This window comes from Rutilus rutilus, assembly GCF_951802725.1.
Source record: "Rutilus rutilus genome assembly, chromosome: 11".
NCBI classification, from domain to species: Eukaryota; Metazoa; Chordata; class Actinopteri; order Cypriniformes; family Leuciscidae; genus Rutilus; species Rutilus rutilus.
The window spans coordinates 14782329-14803393 of NC_140216.1; the positions used below are offsets into that span (position 1 = coordinate 14782329).

Genomic DNA, 21065 nt, shown 5'->3' on the forward strand with positions numbered 1-21065 from the left:
ACAAATGCGCATCAGATCTCATCACGAAGCAGCAGAAACCATGAACACATTTCTAATGCACCCCAACTGCCAATCCTCTGGGTCACAGCACACAACTCAACTGATGCAATCAGACAAGTGTATGCAGCGGTTGCTGTTCGGAGAACGACTGCCAATGTGTGGAAGTGTGTATCCGACCGAATCTTTGCCTCCCACTGAGAAAACACCAACAGATCTGATAGCATATTGCCCTGAACATATCTCTTCCCCCCACATGGCACAAGGACATTAAGCCATAAAGAAATAACCATTCAAAACTGCAGGCCAATAAATCTTTGAACGTTGAACATCTAATACAGGACTTAACATTTGTAGTTGAGATGTCGTATTCCAGAGTGAGGCCACGCTCCTATCAAACACTATTGCGTTACTGCAAGCTGCTAGACAAGATAGTAAGACGTCTGGATGAGAGTCACGTAGGCCACATGCACATTATGATCTCACAGTCCTAAAATGCTTCGTGGCAAACCAGATTGTGATTTCAGAATGTGGCTCATTGGTGACATTTCAATGCTGGGTTTCATACCAGAGTATAACTGCCAGACAGCCAATTAGGGCTTTTTTTTCCCTTTCTCATCCAGAGCTTTCCGAACATTTGAGAATGCCAAAAGGCATTTAGGCTGCAGAGCTAATAGAAGCAGATTGACATTTGAAAACACGTGTTTTCTCCCTACCTCAAATTTCTCAGAGCGCAAGCATATGTGCAGCTTTTCCCTTTAATGGTAATGTTTCAGGACCAAACCAACCCGGAGTAGCTGCTATTAACTCAGAATAACACAACGATGTTGTTTCAAATCTTTAAATTAAATGAATAAATACATATCAAATAAAACAAATGTTTTTTTTAGTGGCCCAAATGAAAAGCCTACCTTGCACTACCCAAATTCACAGCATTCAGGCTTACATGTACATGCTCATTGTCATTGTCATTTACTTTGAAATTGTAACTTTTCAGGACCAACCCAACCTGGAGTAGCTGCTACTAACTCTTTGTTATTAAGAAGATTCATTTGTTTAAAATCTCAACTATAAATAATTCTGTAAAAAAATTACATAATTACATACAGTATTTAGTGCAAATGTTGATCAATAATATCATAAGAAAAGGGAATCCACAGATTTTAGTTCAAATTTAGACTAGTTGGCAAAATGAACTACAATACTCTGAAGCAGAGTCCAGCGAACAGCTTTGGCATTTAACTGGAAACCTTTTGATCTTAATGTATCCTTTAGATCAGGAGATCCCATGAGACTGCAGTTCACTCAGACCCTGAACTTATGTGAACTTTATGTTCCAGACATGGAAAATGTCACATTAGCACAAAGTGCTCCAGGTGTCCTCACGAATAAAAACCTTGGTCAATCTGTCAATCAATTTACCAATAGATTGATGAGATGCTAATACAACAATTATGGCATAAGCTGGATGTTAAACTAATAGTTGATGAAAAGATTAACTGTGTTTAGTTGCGCATTAAATTATTTGAATGCACAATGTGGAGGCAAAGAACCACCCCGACACAAAGCAGAGGATAGTTGCATCCGCAGTGCATTCAAATCGTTTAATGCACACTAGTTTAATGAAGCTGTGAGTTTAATTACTTCATAAACAGCTATGTTAACACCTCCTTGCTGTGTGATATAATGTAGTGATTCACTAGCAAAGATAATGTTTCTGTGTGCACAGTGCAATCTCTGATCTCTGTGTGTGTGACATGTTTGTGTGTGAGCTTCAGTGAAAGCAGCACATTAATATAGAACGGCGATTAAACTGACTTGAAACTACCTGTGCATTACACGGTAGGGCTGGGCGATATATCGCATGACATTGTTATGCGCATCTTGTCAGTAAAGTAAAGCTGATCCTTGATTAGTAGTAAATCGCCATCACCTGCTTTCATTTACTACACAGAGCCGTAGTTCACTGACAAGCTGAGCCATATCGCATTAATTATCACGGACGTATCGCCTGCGATAATTAATGCGATATGGCTCAGCTTGTCAGTGAACTACGGCTCTGTGTAGTAAATGCCGCTCCATCTGAAAGCAGATGATGGCGATTTACTACTAATCAAGGAACCGGCTTTACTGTCGAGATGCGCATAACAATGTCATGCGATATATCGCCCAGCCCTATTACACGGTTTAATTGCACACCTTCCAGCCAATCAGCATCAAGTATTTAGACAGACCATGGTATAAAGATGTTAAATAGTTTCATATACTTCGTCCATGTGACTTGTGTGCTATTTTTGAAGTTATAAGATAGCTTTGACAAATATACTAAAATATATTTTTATAATGCTTTTTGGACATTTTGGAGGAAACTACTACAGTATGCTGGAGAAAAAGAGCAGTGTAAAAATTTGGTAACACTTTATTTTAAGGTGACGTAGTTACATGCTACTATAATGTACTTACTATTGTAATAACAGTAAATTATGCATAACTACAAGTAACTAACCCTAAACCAAACCCTAACCGTAACTCGAGAGTAAGTACATGTAGTTAATTAATATTACTCAGTACTTATGTAAGTAAGTAAGTTTAACCAAAAATTATTTTGTGTTACATGGTCAAAACAGTTTGGGTAGGTAAATAATGACAGAATATTTTTTGGGGTGAACTGCAACTTTAGTAAAAGGTGCTTAAAGGACATAAAAATTAAATATTTACTGAAACAGAACACGAATAATTAGCAAACTGATTAGCGTTGCGTGTGGATACTTCTTAGCATAAACATTTATTGTGTGCCCACACTTCCCAACAAGTGAAATCACTGTTGACCTCCAACATCTGACATGGAGGTAACAATTAACACAATTAACCTTGCAGGACTCTCCGCTTGAGTGGAAGTCACCGCTGTTTCAAGTCAAAGACTATGAAAGAGCGTGAAAACAGACAGAGGACGCCGCCCAATTGGGGCTGGGTTGACAATGAGCATGTTTACATGCACAACAGCACGCTGACAACTCACAAACATCATCTTGAAATAACCAATTGTCTGGGTTTACATGCAAACCAATAACCCGACAAGGCAAGTAAACCAAGTTTACAAGTGGTTTACATGCAATAACAAATAAATCAGGTTATTTCCCAGTAGCAACGTAAAAACCTAATAATATGCGTATCTGACTCAGAGTATTTCATTTATTATGTCGGTTGTGATGTTAAATAAAGCATTAAAAACAGTATTGCAACATGTCAGTGGGAAACTTACGGCTCATATATGATCATCTCATGCAGTTACAGATGCAGCATTTTGACTGTACACCTTCTTCTGCTTCACGTGATGAGCACTTTTATTTTTTTTGCGATATATTTCCTATTCTCTTACTGCATAACTCTCGCTCAGGGGTGCGTTTCCCAAAAGCATCGATGGCCAACTATGATCGCAATTTCCATTGAACTCTATTGGTAACGACGAAACTTGCGACCATAGTTGGCTTTGGGAAACGCACCCCTGTCTGGATGCACTTAAATCCACAGTAAGGATGAGTTCCTATCACATATCACACTCCATTATGTCAACAGAAAGAATGTTAATGTGTTTACATGCTGGGCGAAATCGGCGTATGGGGCAAAATCTAGCTGTGGTGATCGGTTTATGCGTAAGCCGTTTATGACCTTACTCCAATTAAGGAAAACGGGTTGACGCGTTTACTTGATCACATGCATTGTCGGCTTATTACGCATAATCGGGTTAAGAACGTGCATGTAAATGAACTCATTATTTATTTCTTCACTTGAATCAATTCTTATTTTGATAAACCGATATTTGATTCTTAAATCCTATGAATCTTCTAGTCTGCTGTTTTCAGTTGAGTGAACCATGCTTTGGGATTTGTTACTTTTTATATTAAAGTCTTCGCTTTCAAATTCTGTAAATTTTATTACAAAATTCAAACATTAAATGTCATTTTGACACTCTTTAATCTGGCATGACAGATCACTCTCGTACTTCAGTTCAAGCGGCACGTGAACTGACCAACTCTTCCTCCTTTACTGCTTATAGTATGAAATAAACACGAATGAACATCAGAAGGCATGTTGAAAGATACAGTACAACTTACTAAAATGCATCACTTGTAGTGTTTTAACCAGAGAAAGATGTCAATAAAACTGCTTGTAAATGTCACATAATGCATAGCTAAATACAGTATATGCACTATATTACATATTCATTATGTTTTTACTTAATCTGGTTTTCAATATTTAATGCACATTTGAATAAATATGGCAAAAACGAGTTATGACAGACACTGTTTAAATGTTTATTTAAAAAAACGATTTGGAGTATAAGCAATTATATCAATAAAAAATTATGGTTTCACTTTATTTTGATGGTTGCTTTAACACATTCTGTTGACTACAAGTAACATTGCACCTACATGTCTACTAACTCTCATTAGAGTGTTAGTAGAGTATTAGTAGACTGGTAGTTGATATGTAGTTGCAAAGTTACGTCTAGTTAGTAGAATGTCTGTTGGAGGACCACCATCACAATAAAGAGTTAGCAGATATTAAGCAGACAGTCTACTAATACTCTATTGAGAGTTAGTTGATGTGGACTTATTGTTAACAGAATGATCAAAAAGTACCATCAAAATAAAGCGTTACCATAGTTATTTTTATTATTATAAAAAATAAAAAATAAAGCTTTATGTGCAATTTAAATGTGTGTATACAAATCATTTTAATTAAAGTAATGTACCAACTGACAGGGTTCCCTGTATTGTTTATAGCAATAGTTTGTCAATACCCAGCCCTAGCTGCAATTAACAAACCATTCAAACCTTCTCAGAGTGATCAATTAACATTTGCTTTCATTCAGGTCAACATGCTCATCTCTTCATTCACAAGGTCCTCCCAGAGCCTGTAATTACTTAGTTTGTGTGACGAAAAGTTGTTTTGCAGTGTATGAAAGGAGAACATAAGTGCTACCAGTGTCCACGCCAGAACCCCAGCCATTTAACAAGTTAATTCCTACTTCCCCTTAAAGAAAAAAAAGTACATATGAATGGATCCCTTTAAAATGTGACACTTCAAATAGCAATTTTCGTTCAATCAAACTCAGCTTTGTCATATATTATAAGCCTGCTACAGCTCTCTCCACGTGCTAAATTTAGAAACGATTCTATTTCCATTCAGCAGGTTTAATGAACAAAGGACAAACCCCCTAGATATCCCAATTCACAAAGTCCCAGAATAATAACGCTGTGCTTTCCTGCACCTCAGTTGGGATGTTATATTTAGTGAGTAAGGGGGGCTATTCAACAAAACCCCTGTTAGGCTGGTAGAACAATGGGGCACAAATTGAGCAGTGGCAAATTGTACCCATAAGTGACAAAGGGAGAGAAAATGAGCTTAGGAATGGATCCAAAACAGGTTTTAACAATAGTCTGACTGCAGTCTCCCTCTGAAAGTGCACAATGTGAATGACATTTTATAGGATTTCCATTTTGGGATATTTACGGCCTGAATAAAGTCCTTAAATAGAAGGTTGCTATAAAGCTGGAGGTTCCCAGTCATCTAAATATTAGATGCCACATCTGTCACCATTGATACTTCTGGTAAATAGATAAATCCCACATCATCATGAAACATGACCTTTTAAAAGTTCAACATGCATTATTTCCACACAAAGCCACTGCGCATTTTAGTAACATATAATCCACACTACCGTTCATAAGTTTGGGGTTGGTAAGATTTTTTTTAATGTCCATATCCACATATAATGGATACAAATAATATGAAATATTATTACAATTTAAAAGTACTGTTTGCTAAATAATTATATTGTAAAACATAATTTACGTTTTACAATTTACAGCCATTACTCCAGTGTCACATGATCCTTTCGTGAACCTGTCAACGTGTCATGTTTTCAATTGTGAAATGAAAGCTTTTCATTTCCTTTTATAGAATAAATGAACTTTATCTTGTGATGCTGTCAAGCTCTTAGGTTAAACTTTGTTTTTGTCTGACATATTTGTTCTGACATGAAGCACTGCAGACTGCATGTGTCCTTCAGAGGCGTTGAGAGGTGTTTATACTTTATCCGTTCACCCTGGTATGACTCTCAGAAGTGACAAGCAGCAGTGTGGAGAAAATATAAGCTGAACCAGCAAGATGCAGCAGTGAAAAGTAGTTTGCCAAACTTTACCCTACCAAGGTATTATATTACTTGTTTAAAAGGGAAGTTTACAGGTCCCATACAGGCATCCCTAAAGCTTAACTGGCAAAGCATGAAAATGTTCAGGTCATTGGTTTGACTCTGAGAAAACACATGTAGTATGTCATCAGTTGTCATTAGTCATTTTAAAATAATAATGTAACAAATGATAAATAAATAAATAACTTAAGATAATAATTATACACTACTGTTCAAAAGAGTGGGGTTAGTAAGATATTTTTCATATTTTTGAAAGAAGTCTCTTATGCTCACCAAGGCTGCATTTATTTGATCTAAAATACACTAATATTGTTAAATATTACGACTATTTAAAATTGAACGGTCTCTATTTGAATTAGGGCTGTCACGATGTTAGATTTTTCACACCACGGTTATTGTGGCCAAAAGAATTCACGATATCGATATATCGCGATATCTATAGAATCTATGGGGGGGGTACTCAATCTATGGCAAATTTTTGTGAAGGAAGACAAGCATGTGAAGTTTATCTGGTTTCAAACTGAAGCCAAACACTGTCTGAAGGTTTCCTGAAGAACTGAAAAGCTCTTAAACCTGTTGTTGCACTGGCGCCAATAAAGTCATGCAGAGAGCAGATTTGAATAAAAAAATCAAGTGCAAATACAAATACAAAAATAAGATGAGTAAAGAAAACGGGGTTCTTAATTTTAATAATCACCCTTTATTAAATATATGAACACAGAAACCCCGTTAACAGTTAATGTCACGTTTCCCATTCCATGATGACTAGTAAAATAATAGCCGCGTCGCGTCTATGACAACTCCAGGTATTGCACACCGGACACGCACTTTCTCAGTTTATGGCCAGCAATATCATTATGTTTAAGGACATTATGGAATTGAGATAATGTCTGTACTATGTTATGATTATACTGTATAATTAAATACAATAGTTGCTGAGTCTGTGATCTGAACACTTTTTTCTGCGCTCTGTGTCGCGGCAGGATTTTGAACAAGGTCCTGAGCCGTTGCTGGGCGCCGCGGACAGACGCCGAATAGAACCGCGCTGTGCTTCTCGTCCGGTGTGTGTACACTCATACAGAATGTGTTTGAATTTTAAAGACGTGGCGCTGCGCTTCTCGTCCGGTGTGCGACCACCTCTAAGGTGCTGTTTTCTTTGAAGCCGAAGAACTCTGTTGTTAATACTGGCGAGCTCAGCTTACTTTTTTCGGGTTTCACTCTAGCTGCGCGGGCGCGGACGAGCGCTGCGTCTAGAAAACGCCAATATCGCCAATACCGGTATATTGTATTGCTCTAAATTAACACGATGTCGATATTTCATGCTTTGAATATCACGATTATCGTCAATACCGGTATATTGCGACACCCCTAATTTGAATATCTTAAAATGAAATCAAATTCAATTCAAATTTAAAGTTGAATTTTCAGCATTACTCCAGTCTTCAGAGAAAGAAAAAAAAAAAAAAAGAAAAAAAAACAACTTACCACAAACTTTTGGATGGAAGTGTACATAAATACATTTTAATACATTTCTGTTCATTGTTTTTTAAACACATATATACTTTTGTTTAGCATTTACCATTGATTTTTTAAAGTAGTAAAATTATTATTTGAGATATGACTTTTTACTTTGAATTAGTTTTTTGTAATTGTTGTTTTAATTGTGTGAGATTGTCAATGACATGTAGGATAAGTATGGAAAGTATAAGCAATGTTTTAACCATCTGCTCGATTACTAAACGTATGCGGGTGTCACCTCCCTGCATCTCAAGAACTTAAGTTAGTGGATAAATATGTAAACGCATTTATCTGAACAAGAACATCTGAGCAAAGGGAAATGTCTATGATCAAATCCCTTCACCTGTGTAGAAGTCACTGCTGAGTTAAATGGTAAGACGTGGCTTCGCTTCAGCTGTGTGTGTGAGCATGAAGGTGAACAGAAAAAAAAAGAAGCTATCTGACCCTGTGAAGCGCAACACCGCTGTTATGAACAGTGTCAGCAATGACAGATTTTTGACATGGACTGCTGAGATGTTATAACTGCTAAGCGGAGAACTGAGACAGGCCCGACAAATGAGAAAGAAGTCAAAGAAGCTCTGAAGCGATGTTTCTAGGTCAGTGATTTTAAGAGGGAGCCATGAGGCACATCTTCCTCTTTCACACTTCAGAGAAAAAAAAGTGGAAGACAAGACAACTGTAAAAGGAAAAAGGAAAAACTCATTCCATTTAAAGCCTGACGCAGCACTTTGAGCTATGAAAGTGTAGCTTATGGCAACAGAATTGGGATAAAAGAAATACTACATGCAAGGCTAATAATTTCATGCACACAATTTTTTTTTTTTTTTTTTTTTTTTATCACACACCCATGACCAATTTTTAATGAAATCATTAAATTAGATCATTAATAAAGCAGAGCCAGCCTGCAGGAAGATGACCTTAAATGAAAAGCAGGGTCAGAAGAGGAAGGCTGGGTGGAGATGTGCTCATAATACATAAGCAAAGCAATTTAAGGGCAAAGATTCATATAACACAGCAATAATACTGATCCAGTATGCTGGCAGGAAGATAGTGCCCACTTCTCCTATTGTCCTTTATATCGGTGTATGCTCATGAAATTGATTCATCTGTTCCTCCATCCAAAAACCACATAAAAAAATTACAAATTAAAAAATAAATTCTCCTCCCTGTTATTCCAGGGAAAGGTACACCAATAAATATGTGTTTATCATGGAATAATGTCTTCCAATTTCACTCACTAATTTAAAAAAGCAAACAAAAAAACATTTGCTTACATGAGCTTTACATTAGCTTTAAGGGGTAAGCTTTAGTATTCCATTCTTAACATCTATTGAACTTTCTATTTAGCAAATGCATCTTTATTTGGCAGGACCTTCATTTTAATTTTCCTTTTTAAAATTCTTAGCAATTCAATTTGCGCTTTGCTATGATCACAGTAATTTGCTTCTTACATGTCCTCTTCAAACAGTCTTGGTATTAATATTCAGCAGCTTCTGATCTCAGAGGGTGATTAACATTGGCTCACCATCAGGGAATGTCTTTGGGATATTTGTTCAGGATTTTTAATTAGCTTTTATGAATCTGAAAAGCTTTGTGCGGGGGGAGGAATTTAACTGTGGCTGTCATGATTTAAACATGTAACGCCACAGTAAACAATTCGGTACATGAACTATCAACACAAACGTCAAGCAGGACAACAGAACAGCAATGAAACAAAAAAATTTAACATTAACAGGAAAACCAAAATTGAAAAAAAGTTGAAATGTCTTTATGTCTATATATATACTGCCTGGCCAAAAACAAAAAGCCGCTGTTTGGATTTAGGCAAATGGTTAAGAGGCAAATAGGCAGATGCTATGATTGGATCATTATGTTTCTAGCATGTTATGTTTGGCAACAGTTTGATTGTAGATTGTACATGCACCTAATTGATTGATGAGTGTGTAGCTTTTCATTTCTTAAACAACCATGTAGGAAGACACATCATGGCCATATTCCAGAATGACAGTGCCAAGATTCATTAGGCTCAAATTGTGAAAGAATGGTTGGGAGGGAGCATGAAGATTCATTTTCACACATGAATTGGCACCTCTGCTGCACCTCTTGATGGAAATAACACCACAACATTTATTTCCTTTAAGAGACCACATACATTTTTGGTCAAGATCTTGTATTGACAATGCAAGAGTCAAGCACTCAGTAAAGTCAACTCCAGCAAATCCCAAAGACTTTCAATGAATTTAAGTCTGGACTTCAGGTCTGGATTTGCCAAATTCATGTGTGAAAATGATTCTGGTTTTGGCCGGGGCTCCTAGTAACATCTGTACTTGCATGTGTGCAATTTATTTCTTTGTATTGTGTTTGTAAAGTAGACAAATACATTTGTAAAAATTGTGTGTTAAACATATTTTGGGACAAATCTGTACCCAAAAGTGAGCTAAATCTAACAAAACCTCCATTTCAGATATTTAAAATTGTAAAAATACAGAAAGTTTTCTGTTAGGGTAACTATATAAACTATTATCGGTCAACAACGATCAGTGGCTGATCAATCGGAGCACCCTTAGACAATACATTCTGTCAACAGTGCAAGTTATCGTAATGCGCAGCCGTCAACCACATGTGTGCTTGCACATAAAATAGAGTATATACTTTGAGTGTGGGTTATGGTATAGTAGTTACGTATAACTAGCTATTTATAAAAACAGTTGAAGTTTTTTAGATAGCTAAGAAAACGTGTGTATGTGTGTTTGACCTCTTTGTCCATGCTGTCCAGATCTTCTTTGCAGAGTGTGTAGAGTGGCATGGATTCAGACATGCTGGGCTGTCGTTTCCTGCGTGAAGGTCCGGGCTGCTCGTCGTCAGCGCTCGATCCTGCAGCCTCGTCCCGCTGCTGAGACCCCTGAGCTAACCTGAACAAACACATCAACAATCAATCGCTCAACGTTCATACTCCAGATCAGCAGCTGGTGAAGCAAGTTACAGTGTAATCAGTCACTGGGTCAAATATGTTTCTCAAGCACTCCTGGCTGAGTTTGCTCTGACAGAACAGAAGCTCTCTCAGTCCGAGCAACACTTAAATAAGCAATCAAACATACACACAGCACAAGCCTGTCCACAGCACACAGCAAACATTCAATCACATCTTCTGTCAGAGGAGCCACAACATGATAATTATGATAACTCAGCACAGGGAGAGAGATGGTCAGCGTGTGAAACGAGTTACGTCATTACACATGCTCCTGCTGTGCAGTCTGTTTAAACCAGTGGTAACTCAGTCATCACCCTTTTCAAGCCCAAGATCCCTTACCTCGGCCTTGATAACAGGTAAGATCTACCTATTAGGGATGTCAATTTACATAAATTCCCAAATTTGATCATTGTAAAGGTGCTGTATCTACGTTTTTGACTGTACTAAAGCATAAAAATACCATAATTTGCAGATATTTAGGAAACATGTTGAGTTCACATACTCGTTTCTCTGAAAAACAATGTGCAATACCGCACATTGCCAGTTCACCCAATAATATTTCGCCACCACAGGTTGCCAGGTGGTGGAAAACACAGCATACTGCAGCCATGGAAGCCAGTGAACAAGAGATGGGTCAGAGATCGCAGATTCTACCAACCTAAAAAGCCTCCGCATCTAAAAATCTCTATGAACGGGAGCATATTAAAATGTGATATCAACTCATCATAAATCAATACATCAGTTTAAGTGTGTAAGTCTCCTCGCATTCCATTGTCAATTGCGCTCGTTCCTGTTGCGTGTCCTGGCAACCTTAACCTCTTAAATCCGAAGCGGGGGGGGGCGCTACTAAATTATCACGTTAATTAACAACCTCTAGCTTAATCAACACAAAATAGATGTTGTTTTAAATCTTAGCTATACAGTGAATATAGAGAATGTGACCACCACTTAACAAGTGCTTTAAATTTACTGACTTATTAGAAGTGCTCGATTTTAATAGAGTATAAAAAACTGCTTTACATGAAAATGTGATCTGTAAAATCATAGTACACTACATAACAGACAGACTTGTGTCATATATCATTGAAAAGGTGTCAGCTAGCAGAATACAAGCATATTTGTTTCAGTAACATCGTGTTCCAAATTATTATGCAAGTGACATATCAGTAGGATTTCAGTACAATAAACATTCAGATATTTTAAAGAAAGTGTTTGTTTTATTTCTCATATCTTTTTAGATAACTGGTATCATTCTCAGACAGGTTTGTTAAATAGTTTGCCAGGTCTTCTTAGGTAAATGGGAAACCTACTTAAAGAGGTTGTTCCACATCATTAAGCAAATCACAGATCTAATGCAATATGGGGAGCAAGAAAGATCTTTCTGAAGATGAAAATCATGATTTAGAGCACAAAAGAACTCGGTCAGATAAAGGTTTAAGGAAAGTTTCTGTCAAACAAATTAATAGTTTAAAAAGGGAAACTATTAAAAAAGCCACTGTTGAGCAGGTAACAGGTATTTGCTCTCCAAGAGGTAAGAACCTCTCCAAGAGTTTTAAGTCACCCCTAGGCAAAGCTCACTAAGAGAAACGTTTAGTATACCATAGTAAATCACATATATTTAGAGCAGTTGGCCTCGAGCGATCCCAAACACAACATAAATCTATGTAGCCTATATAAGCTATAAGACTTTCGGGATCCGATCGTGTCGAGATCATGACGCAGTGTTTTCCAACACCATTTGAAAGTTCAACCAATGGAAACTGGATCTTGGGTATGGTGGCCTGGTATAGTGGGTAAGGACAATGTATAGAGACCAATTGGACACTGTTTTACAGCTGGAGCTTGGATTGGTTTGATTGCTCAGATTGACAGGTCTTGATTTACCAGGCGCCGTAGAATAAGAGCGCACAGCTGATACAGTGCTGGAAGATCAGTCATCCACCAGTATCTTATTACTTGTTGTTTATTCTATGCACTTTTATTGTAGCGTTTATGCCAGCAAGTAGTTCTTATGTTCAGTAAATTCACTTGTTTGGAGGGTTTTTGGACCCTTGACTAATTATGTTTTGAAATAAACAGCTAGCCTGCCTAATCCGTTGCATGGCTTAAAGACATTAATACATTTAGAATACGTAACTGCAGTGCACTCACTTTATTTGTCCTTGTGTGTCTGATGCATGTGTTTTGTGCATGAGCCGCACACACCTCAAAACTACACTTGCTTAATCAACCATTGTCATTATCAATCATTATCAACAATTAACTGATCATCGATTAATTGTTAGCATCCCTACTACCTATCGAAGAATACATATAAAAATACAGCCCAGATTGTACTTCTAACTTGCAGCCTTTTATTTAGTATTTTAATTGCATTTGAATTACATTAAATGTTTTGGTTTTAAACTTTAAAATTGATGCTGCCAATAATACTCTGCATCAATTTAACAACACTTTCAGTGAGCAGATCATCTGAAGTGCCATTGTTAACAATAAAAAAATGCCACTGTTAGCAGTAAAATGCTTATTCACTGAAGCTTCTGAAGGTACCAACTACCCATTGGCATTTTATAAATTACCTGTAATAAAATTTTAACAACAAATCTCAATAAAGCTGACTGCATTTCTATGCACCATCTTATGCAGCATCACTTTTCACAATGCCATCAGAAGACAAAACTGCTGCAGTGATTTTACCGCCATCAACTGGTTGGCGTCCTTAATATTTTTCAATCAATAATTTGATTTCTCATTAATAATAAGTGAATATGCAAAAATTTCTGTTTTGAACACCACCATGTTATTACATTTACCAATTTTGAATTAATTAAAATGTAAGAAAAATATATTATTTAGTCTGTATTCATAGCATAGTCAGTACACCACGGCTACAAAAATATAGAAATGCATTGACAGAATGCATCACAAAAAGTGACGTTTCGAGCACACAGGCTCTTCAGCAGATAAAATGAGCTCATGAAGAGCCTGTGCTTGAAAATTCACCTCTGTGAGAGTCTGTCAATACATTTCTATATTTTTGAAGCCGAAGTGTGCTTGCTTTATACTTTTTTCGTTTTTTTGGCTAAGCACCCACTTTGAGCAATTTGCAAGTGATGTGCATGCTTTTGCTTTGCTGAATATATCATTATATGAAATTCATTTGAACATATTATATAATAATAATAATAATACGAGAATTACCCATTTTAACTATTGAAATCAGTGTATTTAATTAAAATCTAACCTTTTATCTCATTACTGCTCAACACAGTACAACATTTTTGAAACCTACGTATACATTTTCTAATAAAACAAATATTACTCTGAAATGTTTTCAAATTAAATATATTAAATTATATTTGCATAGACCTTCAATTTCATTGGTTCATCAATAGGCATGCATATTCATGTTTTATATATATATATATATACACTCACCTAAAGGATTATTAGGAACACCATACTAATACTGTGTTTGATCCCCTTTCACCTTCAGAACTGCCTTAATTCTACGTGGCATTGATTCAACAAGGTGCTGAAAGCATTCTTTAGAAATGTTGGCCATATTGATAGGATAGCATCTTGCAGTTGATGGAGATTTGTGGGATGCACATCCAGGGCACGAAGCTCCCGTTCCACCACATCCCAAAGATGCTCTATTGGGTTGAGATCTGGTGACTGTGGGGGCCATTTTAGTACAGTGAACTCATTGTCATGTTCAAGAAACCAATTTGAAATGATTCGAGCTTTGTGACATGGTGCATTATCCTGCTGGAAGTAGCCATCAGAGGATGGGTACATGGTGGTCATAAAGGGATGGACATGGTCAGAAACAATGCTCAGGTAGGCCGTGGCATTTAAACGATGCCCAATTGGCACTAAGGGGCCTAAAGTGTGCCAAGAAAACATTCCCCACACCATTACACCACCACCACCAGCCTGCACAGTGGTAACAAGGCATGATGGATCCATGTTCTTATTCTGTTTACGCCAAATTCTGACTCTACCATCTGAATGTCTCAACAGAAATCGAGACTCATCAGACCAGGCAACATTTTTCCAGTCTTCAACTGTCCAATTTTGGTGAGCTCGTGCAAATTGTAGCCTCTTTTTCCTATTTGTAGTGGAGATGAGTGGTACCCGGTGGGGTCTTCTGCTGTTGTAGCCCATCCGCCTCAAGGTTGTGCGTGTTGTGGCTTCACAAATGCTTTGCTGCATACCTCGGTTGTAACGAGTGGTTATTTCAGTCAAAGTTGCTCTTCTATCAGCTTGAATCAGTCGGCCCATTCTCCTCTGACCTCCAGCATCAAGGCATTTTCGCCCACAGGACTGCCGCATACTGGATGTTTTTCCCTTTTCACACCATTCTTTGTAAACCCTAGAAATGGTTGTGCGTGAAAATCCCAGTAACTGAGCAGATTGTGAAATACTCAGACTGGCCCGTCTGGCACCAACAACCATGCCACGCTCAAAATTGCTTAAATCACCTTTCTTTCCCATTCTGACATTCAGCTTGGAGTTCAGGAGATTGTCTTGACCAGGACCACACCCCTAAATGCATTGAAGCAACTGGCATGTGATTGGTTGATTAGATAATTGCATTAATGAGAAATTGAACAGGTGTTCCTAATAATCCTTTAGGTGAGTGTATATATATAAGGGATGGGACGATTAACGTTAGCGGTTTCACTATAAACCACGATAAAATGTACTGACGGTTAGTATTATCGTTTAAAATTTAATTATCATTAAAACCGTGTTTGATTATCGCGATTTTAATAACTCACTGTAAATCCTGTCCAGCCAGTAACAGTCTGACGCAGGCACAGCGCGCAATGTTGTTGTTGTTTTTTTATTCGAGAAGGAATGGCGGAAGGCAGTGACCGTGCTCGGGAGATTTTTCAGCCTTTTAAGAGGACCAAATCTGAGGTGTGGTCATATTTTGGCTTTTACAAAAGTCCTGAGTGAAACTTAATCGAGGATGGTCACTACAATAGGGGGGGGAAACACTTCAAATCTGCCGAGTCGTCTTGTGTGACCATCACCCACTGTTTATAGCGAACGCAAGTTAACTTTGACCTCAATACCAAAACTACGTTTAGGAAATAATTGGGCACAAAATGTTGTTTTGAGTTGAAATATTTTATCTCACTCACTTGAAATAAACGTGAAGCTTCCGCGAAGAAAAGTTCGCAGCAAGTGGCTTTGAGCCAAAGACAAACGATCAAGTTCAAACAAGACTATTAAGAGTGACATTTAAGGGATAATATAATGTATATCATTGTACACTTATTACACCGAATTATTTTTTATTACATTTTTTACCACATAATTACGGGGACATATTGAATTGAGATTAATGTTTTAAATCTTACCTGTTTATAAATCCATTTTGTACAGCGTACAAAACAATCGTCCAAAAACGGAGACGCAAGACGTTAAGTTGTATTTGAATGAAACGAGAGAGCGCGTCCGTTGCGATACATGGATGTGCGCTGTGTTATAATGCGTTGCTATTGACGACGGTCATTGGAAGGAAATGCCACAGAATATAATCTTGCTTAAAAAAGCGCACAGAGCTGCTTGTTTTATTTGTTGTTTTTTGATTTTCAAATATTAAACTGTTTTTAGTGTGAGAATCAGTTATTTTTTAACACTTTCATCTCGTTTTAACAAAACCGTGATAATATTGATAATCACGATAATTTTGGTCACTATAGTCGTGGTATGAAATTTTCATACTGTCCCATCCCTAATATATATATATATATATATATATATATATATATATATATATATATATATATATCTATAACATCATGTGTAAAACCCATTTCAAAACATAGTAACAGTAGACCTAGATACCACATGCTGACCTGTAGATCTCAACAGCAGTCTTGGAAAGGTCAACATGTCAGCCCATCAGAAATAATCACTAGCCAACCTACTGACAAAACACACCTACGGTACAAACCAGCAAGACATAGACTCACTCAAGACATTGACGTTCACAGTGTAGACAATGTACACTGATGCATCATGGTAATTAGCAACAGCCTCTAATACAGCACATCTATGCTTTGAAATTTCCAATCAAACGTTTAACTTCCTGTACATTCTAGAGCTGTGGGAGGCCCAATGGTTTCCGTAGAAAAATCTAAAAAGGTCCGGTGGGAAAGCTGTAGACTGGTCTGTAAAGCAAACAATCTCTGAAATCACAAAGGAGACAGAGGGACGATGGAGCTTAAGAAACCATGTCTTCTGCTGATATGAGAGAGACTGTGACTGACACTAGACTGCACTGGGAGCTTTGCTGGACAGAGCAGCTTCAGGGATACAGGTGTGATGACTCTGTATCCTTTTGTGCATGGATATATATTTTTTTCAGGCGATATTGACAACAGATTTCTAGTCATTATGATTGGCCGATACCGATCCCAATCATTCAAGTTGTATATAAGATCTCTGTTGGCTGTCACTTTAAACCTCTTACACCCTGAAGGCATTTTCATGTACATGGTCTCATTTGACAGAAAACCTTTAAAACAAATTAAGAAAATAGATTTTGATCATGTTTGTGGAGGTTCTTATGTTACAACACTGGACACACAACATGGATAAGTTACAACAGGTAAATGTCAGCTCTGTGAATTAGGTTGACAAAAAACATTTCTCATTTTTAATCAATCTTCATTTTGATGAATCGATCTTTCATCTATGCTTTTTTTCATTTGATGTGCGAACAAAACTTCACCAAATATTATTTGTAACATGTCTACCATTCAATAATCGCAATAAGCTTTGAGTTTTCTTATTGATTTGTTATTGTTTTGATATAAAACAAAGTCAAATAATTCAAATTCTGTTAATTTTATAACAAAATTCAAACCACAAATGTTATTATGACACTCTTTGACACTCTCACAAAGAAAATCTAGTTATAGATCTAGCAGAATTTCTTGTTATCCTTGAAGAGCTTCAAACTCTCAAGAGCTGGTCTTGGATATTAAGAGGGTCAGATATTAAATGCTCCATCAACCACAGTGAACATTCATACTAAATCAGATAATTCCCATTGCCGTAGTTCGGCACCTCATTTGTATGATGTTGTGCCGTGCGACAAGGCCCATATGAAATCTGCCACCTTTTCGTATATTTTTATATTTAAAATAAAATGCTGAAAACTTAGGGAATTAACTTAAGCATGGTTTAAGTTATACAAAACTGGGAGATTTACACTCTGATAGAAGAAAGCATGATCAAATTAGTCATATGTAATAAACGGACACATTAAGGGTGAAGGATGTGTACTGGATGAAGGATATCTTATATTATAGAGATTATAGTTTATGATAAATTATCAATTGACGAAAATTTAGATGAGTTGGGGGGTATATTTATTTTAAAAGGAGTCCAAGACGTCATTAAAAAGACTTATAAATCACATCTCAATTCTTTAATTCTCTGATATTTACAGGTTTCCCATGAGCATAGAAACTCTGACAAATTGGCAAAGTTTTTAGACATCTGTCTTCCCATTCGCCTAAAAACATCTTTCAGTGGCATATACAGTCCTTTTCTATTTTGCTACCTAGCAACAAAAGACAAACATGGATGATTTTGTATTGATGCTTGTGTCCTCTCATTTTCTGTTCTTGAATCATTCAACAAGGCCTGTTGCCTGGAGACATCCTCTCGACAGCAGCACAAGAGCACTCACTGCCAGCCTACATGTGGCGTGCCGTAACAGGACATCGTGCAGTCCAGCTATTCATTCAACATATCAGGCCAGCTGTAAAGTTGAGTGCTCATTATGATATATTAGTTCAGCTTGCAGATGCCCAGAGTGTATCTGTCTGGAGAGTTAGTCAGGCAGAGCTGTGGTTTAACTATCAAATTTAGCTGTGAACTCTTGTAAATGGCTCCTAGAGGACAGCGTATTGCTTTATTAAATCTGCAGCCCCCTACATGGACAGCAAGTGCAAGGATAAAGCAGAAACAAGACAAATGGAAGGAGACTGTGATCAAGCTAAGAGCAGTAAACAAATGTCTAAACACAAGATCAGGAAAAGTGTGCCCAATCCTTCTCCTGCAGAGTTGAGAATGAGATCCAGCTATAATCCACACCTAAACCAGCCAATCGATTTCTCCAGGTTTATTTCTAAATCACAGGCAGGAGTGGCACTACGGGTGTCAGATGGACACAACTGGCCAAAAGTTTGGAATAATTACGATTTTTTTTTTAAAGAAGCCTCCTTGCTCACAATAGCTGCATTTATCTGATCAAAGATATAATAAAAACAATAATATTGTAAAATATATATATTTTTAAGTCTGTTTCAAAACATTTTAAAATGTAATTTATTCTTGTGACTGCAGCAGCCATTACTCTATTCACATGATTCTTCAGAACTCATTCTATGGTGATTTGGTGCTTAAGAAACATTTCTTATTATCAATATTGAAAACACACCCTCAGGAAAAAAAAGGTGCAAAAGCTGTCACTTGGGACGAGGTACCCTTTCAAAAGGTACTTATATGTACTATTTAGGTACGGTACTAATATCAAAGACTTTAGATATACAAAGACGGTGGACTCAGATTATTATGAATGGGAGGAAGTGCAACACGCAATATGGCATAATAGTCCCGCCTTCTAAATAAAAGAGCCAATAGCTGATTGGTAAAATTATCGCGTCACTGAAGCTTCCTTTAGACGCTCCAGTTGCTAAAGAAACAGTCAGTGTTCCGAGACGTGCACTTATGATTGCGCATGCGCATTGGCTACTCCAGCCAGAAAAAATTATTTTATGTTTTTTGTCATGCTTTTGAAACTAAATTTATGAGACAGTTGTTGTCTGATTTCATTGGTGATTTCAAATACGAAATGTAATGGTTAGATTGGTGAACAACAGCTTTAGAGAATTTGATGTTTCCCCAATCAAAGAGATAGGAACTGCACTTGCATGACTGAATTTGTTGAGCACAAAATAAGAAGTTTTTAATTATGTAATCACCACTCTTTTCCATAAATTTAAAATGAATGGGGGCTGGAGCTTAGCACCAGAAAAAGCATCCTTAAAGGTGCATTGCGCAAGTCTGAGTTTTTGCAGAACTATGCCCCCTTCTGGCGACACGCGAAACTGCAACCAAAGTTGTGCACGCGGTTACGTGGAGTTTGCGTTGGGGTTTGGGATGAACTAGAAGCCGGTCTCTTTGAATCCATCTTCTACTTTTGCAAAAGTCGCTTGAGTTGTCTTCGCTGATGCGGATAATGGCGGCGAATACACAAACCTGCCAGACATAGCCAGGTGAGCGTGAACGCGCATGACGTCACGCCCAGTCGATTCCGTCCCGAATCCCTCTTATTTATTTTACTGTACAGGATTATAGAGGCAATCGCAGTGATCATAGAAGGGCTCATTCAGCACATCAGGCAATTGTTTAAGCATGTATGGGTTCGAAAAACGGGTATTTTTAACATGAAAAGTTGCTTAATGCACCTTTAAAGTATCATAAGTGGTCTATGCGACTCACGCATTATATTCCAAGTCTCTTTTGAAGTCATAAAATATCTTTGTGCGGGTAACAAATCAAAATATAAGTTTCAAATATAAAAGTTGTATAGATCAATTTTTATGATGTTTTTTATAGTAATTTTGTATTCATTCTCATATACTGAACAGCATGGGCAGGATATTTTTTAAAGTTCTCATTTTGTGCTCCACTGCAGACAGAAAGTCATACAGGAACAACTCATGAGTAAATAATAACTGTTCCTAAGGTGAACCACTTCTTTTCTAATTTATTTCTCTCTTCTCAGATGCTGACGCAGGAGGTGCTGTTTTTTTCTCCTCTTTTTCGATCAGCATTTACAAGCTTGTTTTTATTATTCCCTTGTCACAGCAATGACCAAAGGTGCTGATGGAATTTGCTAATAATTTCTGTTTCACAATCTCAGAGCTGCCGAGGCGCAATGCTTTATTTCTCACAGATTTTATTTAGAGTTTAGAGATTAATGTGAAATAGACTGCATGAGAAATCCAATAGGAGGCGGGGAAGAAAAAGGCAAGCGCAGTATACAGGCCATCAGGGAAGGTCTCACTGACCAGGCACATTTCCCGTTGGCCTTTCATACAAATGCCTAATAAGTATAAAATCAGACATCATATATCATTATATTCCCTTGCTCTTTAAAAATAAGAAGTTTTATGTACTGTGCCAAAAGTGCAAAAGTAGACTCATAAGATAGATGCATGATTCTGATACAACCACGAGTTCATTAATATGACTGTCATATTTACACATCAACATCTATCTGACATTCAGTGACAGGTTTGAAGAAAACTGCCAAACATAAAA

The 21065-nt window shown here is 37.2% G+C and overlaps 1 protein-coding gene across 1 annotated transcript in view; it reads right to left on the reverse strand.

The window, feature by feature from the left end:
• The window catches only part of ctdp1 (CTD (carboxy-terminal domain, RNA polymerase II, polypeptide A) phosphatase, subunit 1), a 102790-nt gene that overhangs the window by 60976 nt on the left and 20749 nt on the right, over nt 1-21065 (reverse strand). Inside the window, exon 11 of the mRNA XM_084423436.1 lies at nt 10488-10644. Coding sequence (XP_084279562.1) covers nt 10488-10644 — 157 coding nt within the window. The remainder of the gene's footprint in view (nt 1-10487; nt 10645-21065) is intronic.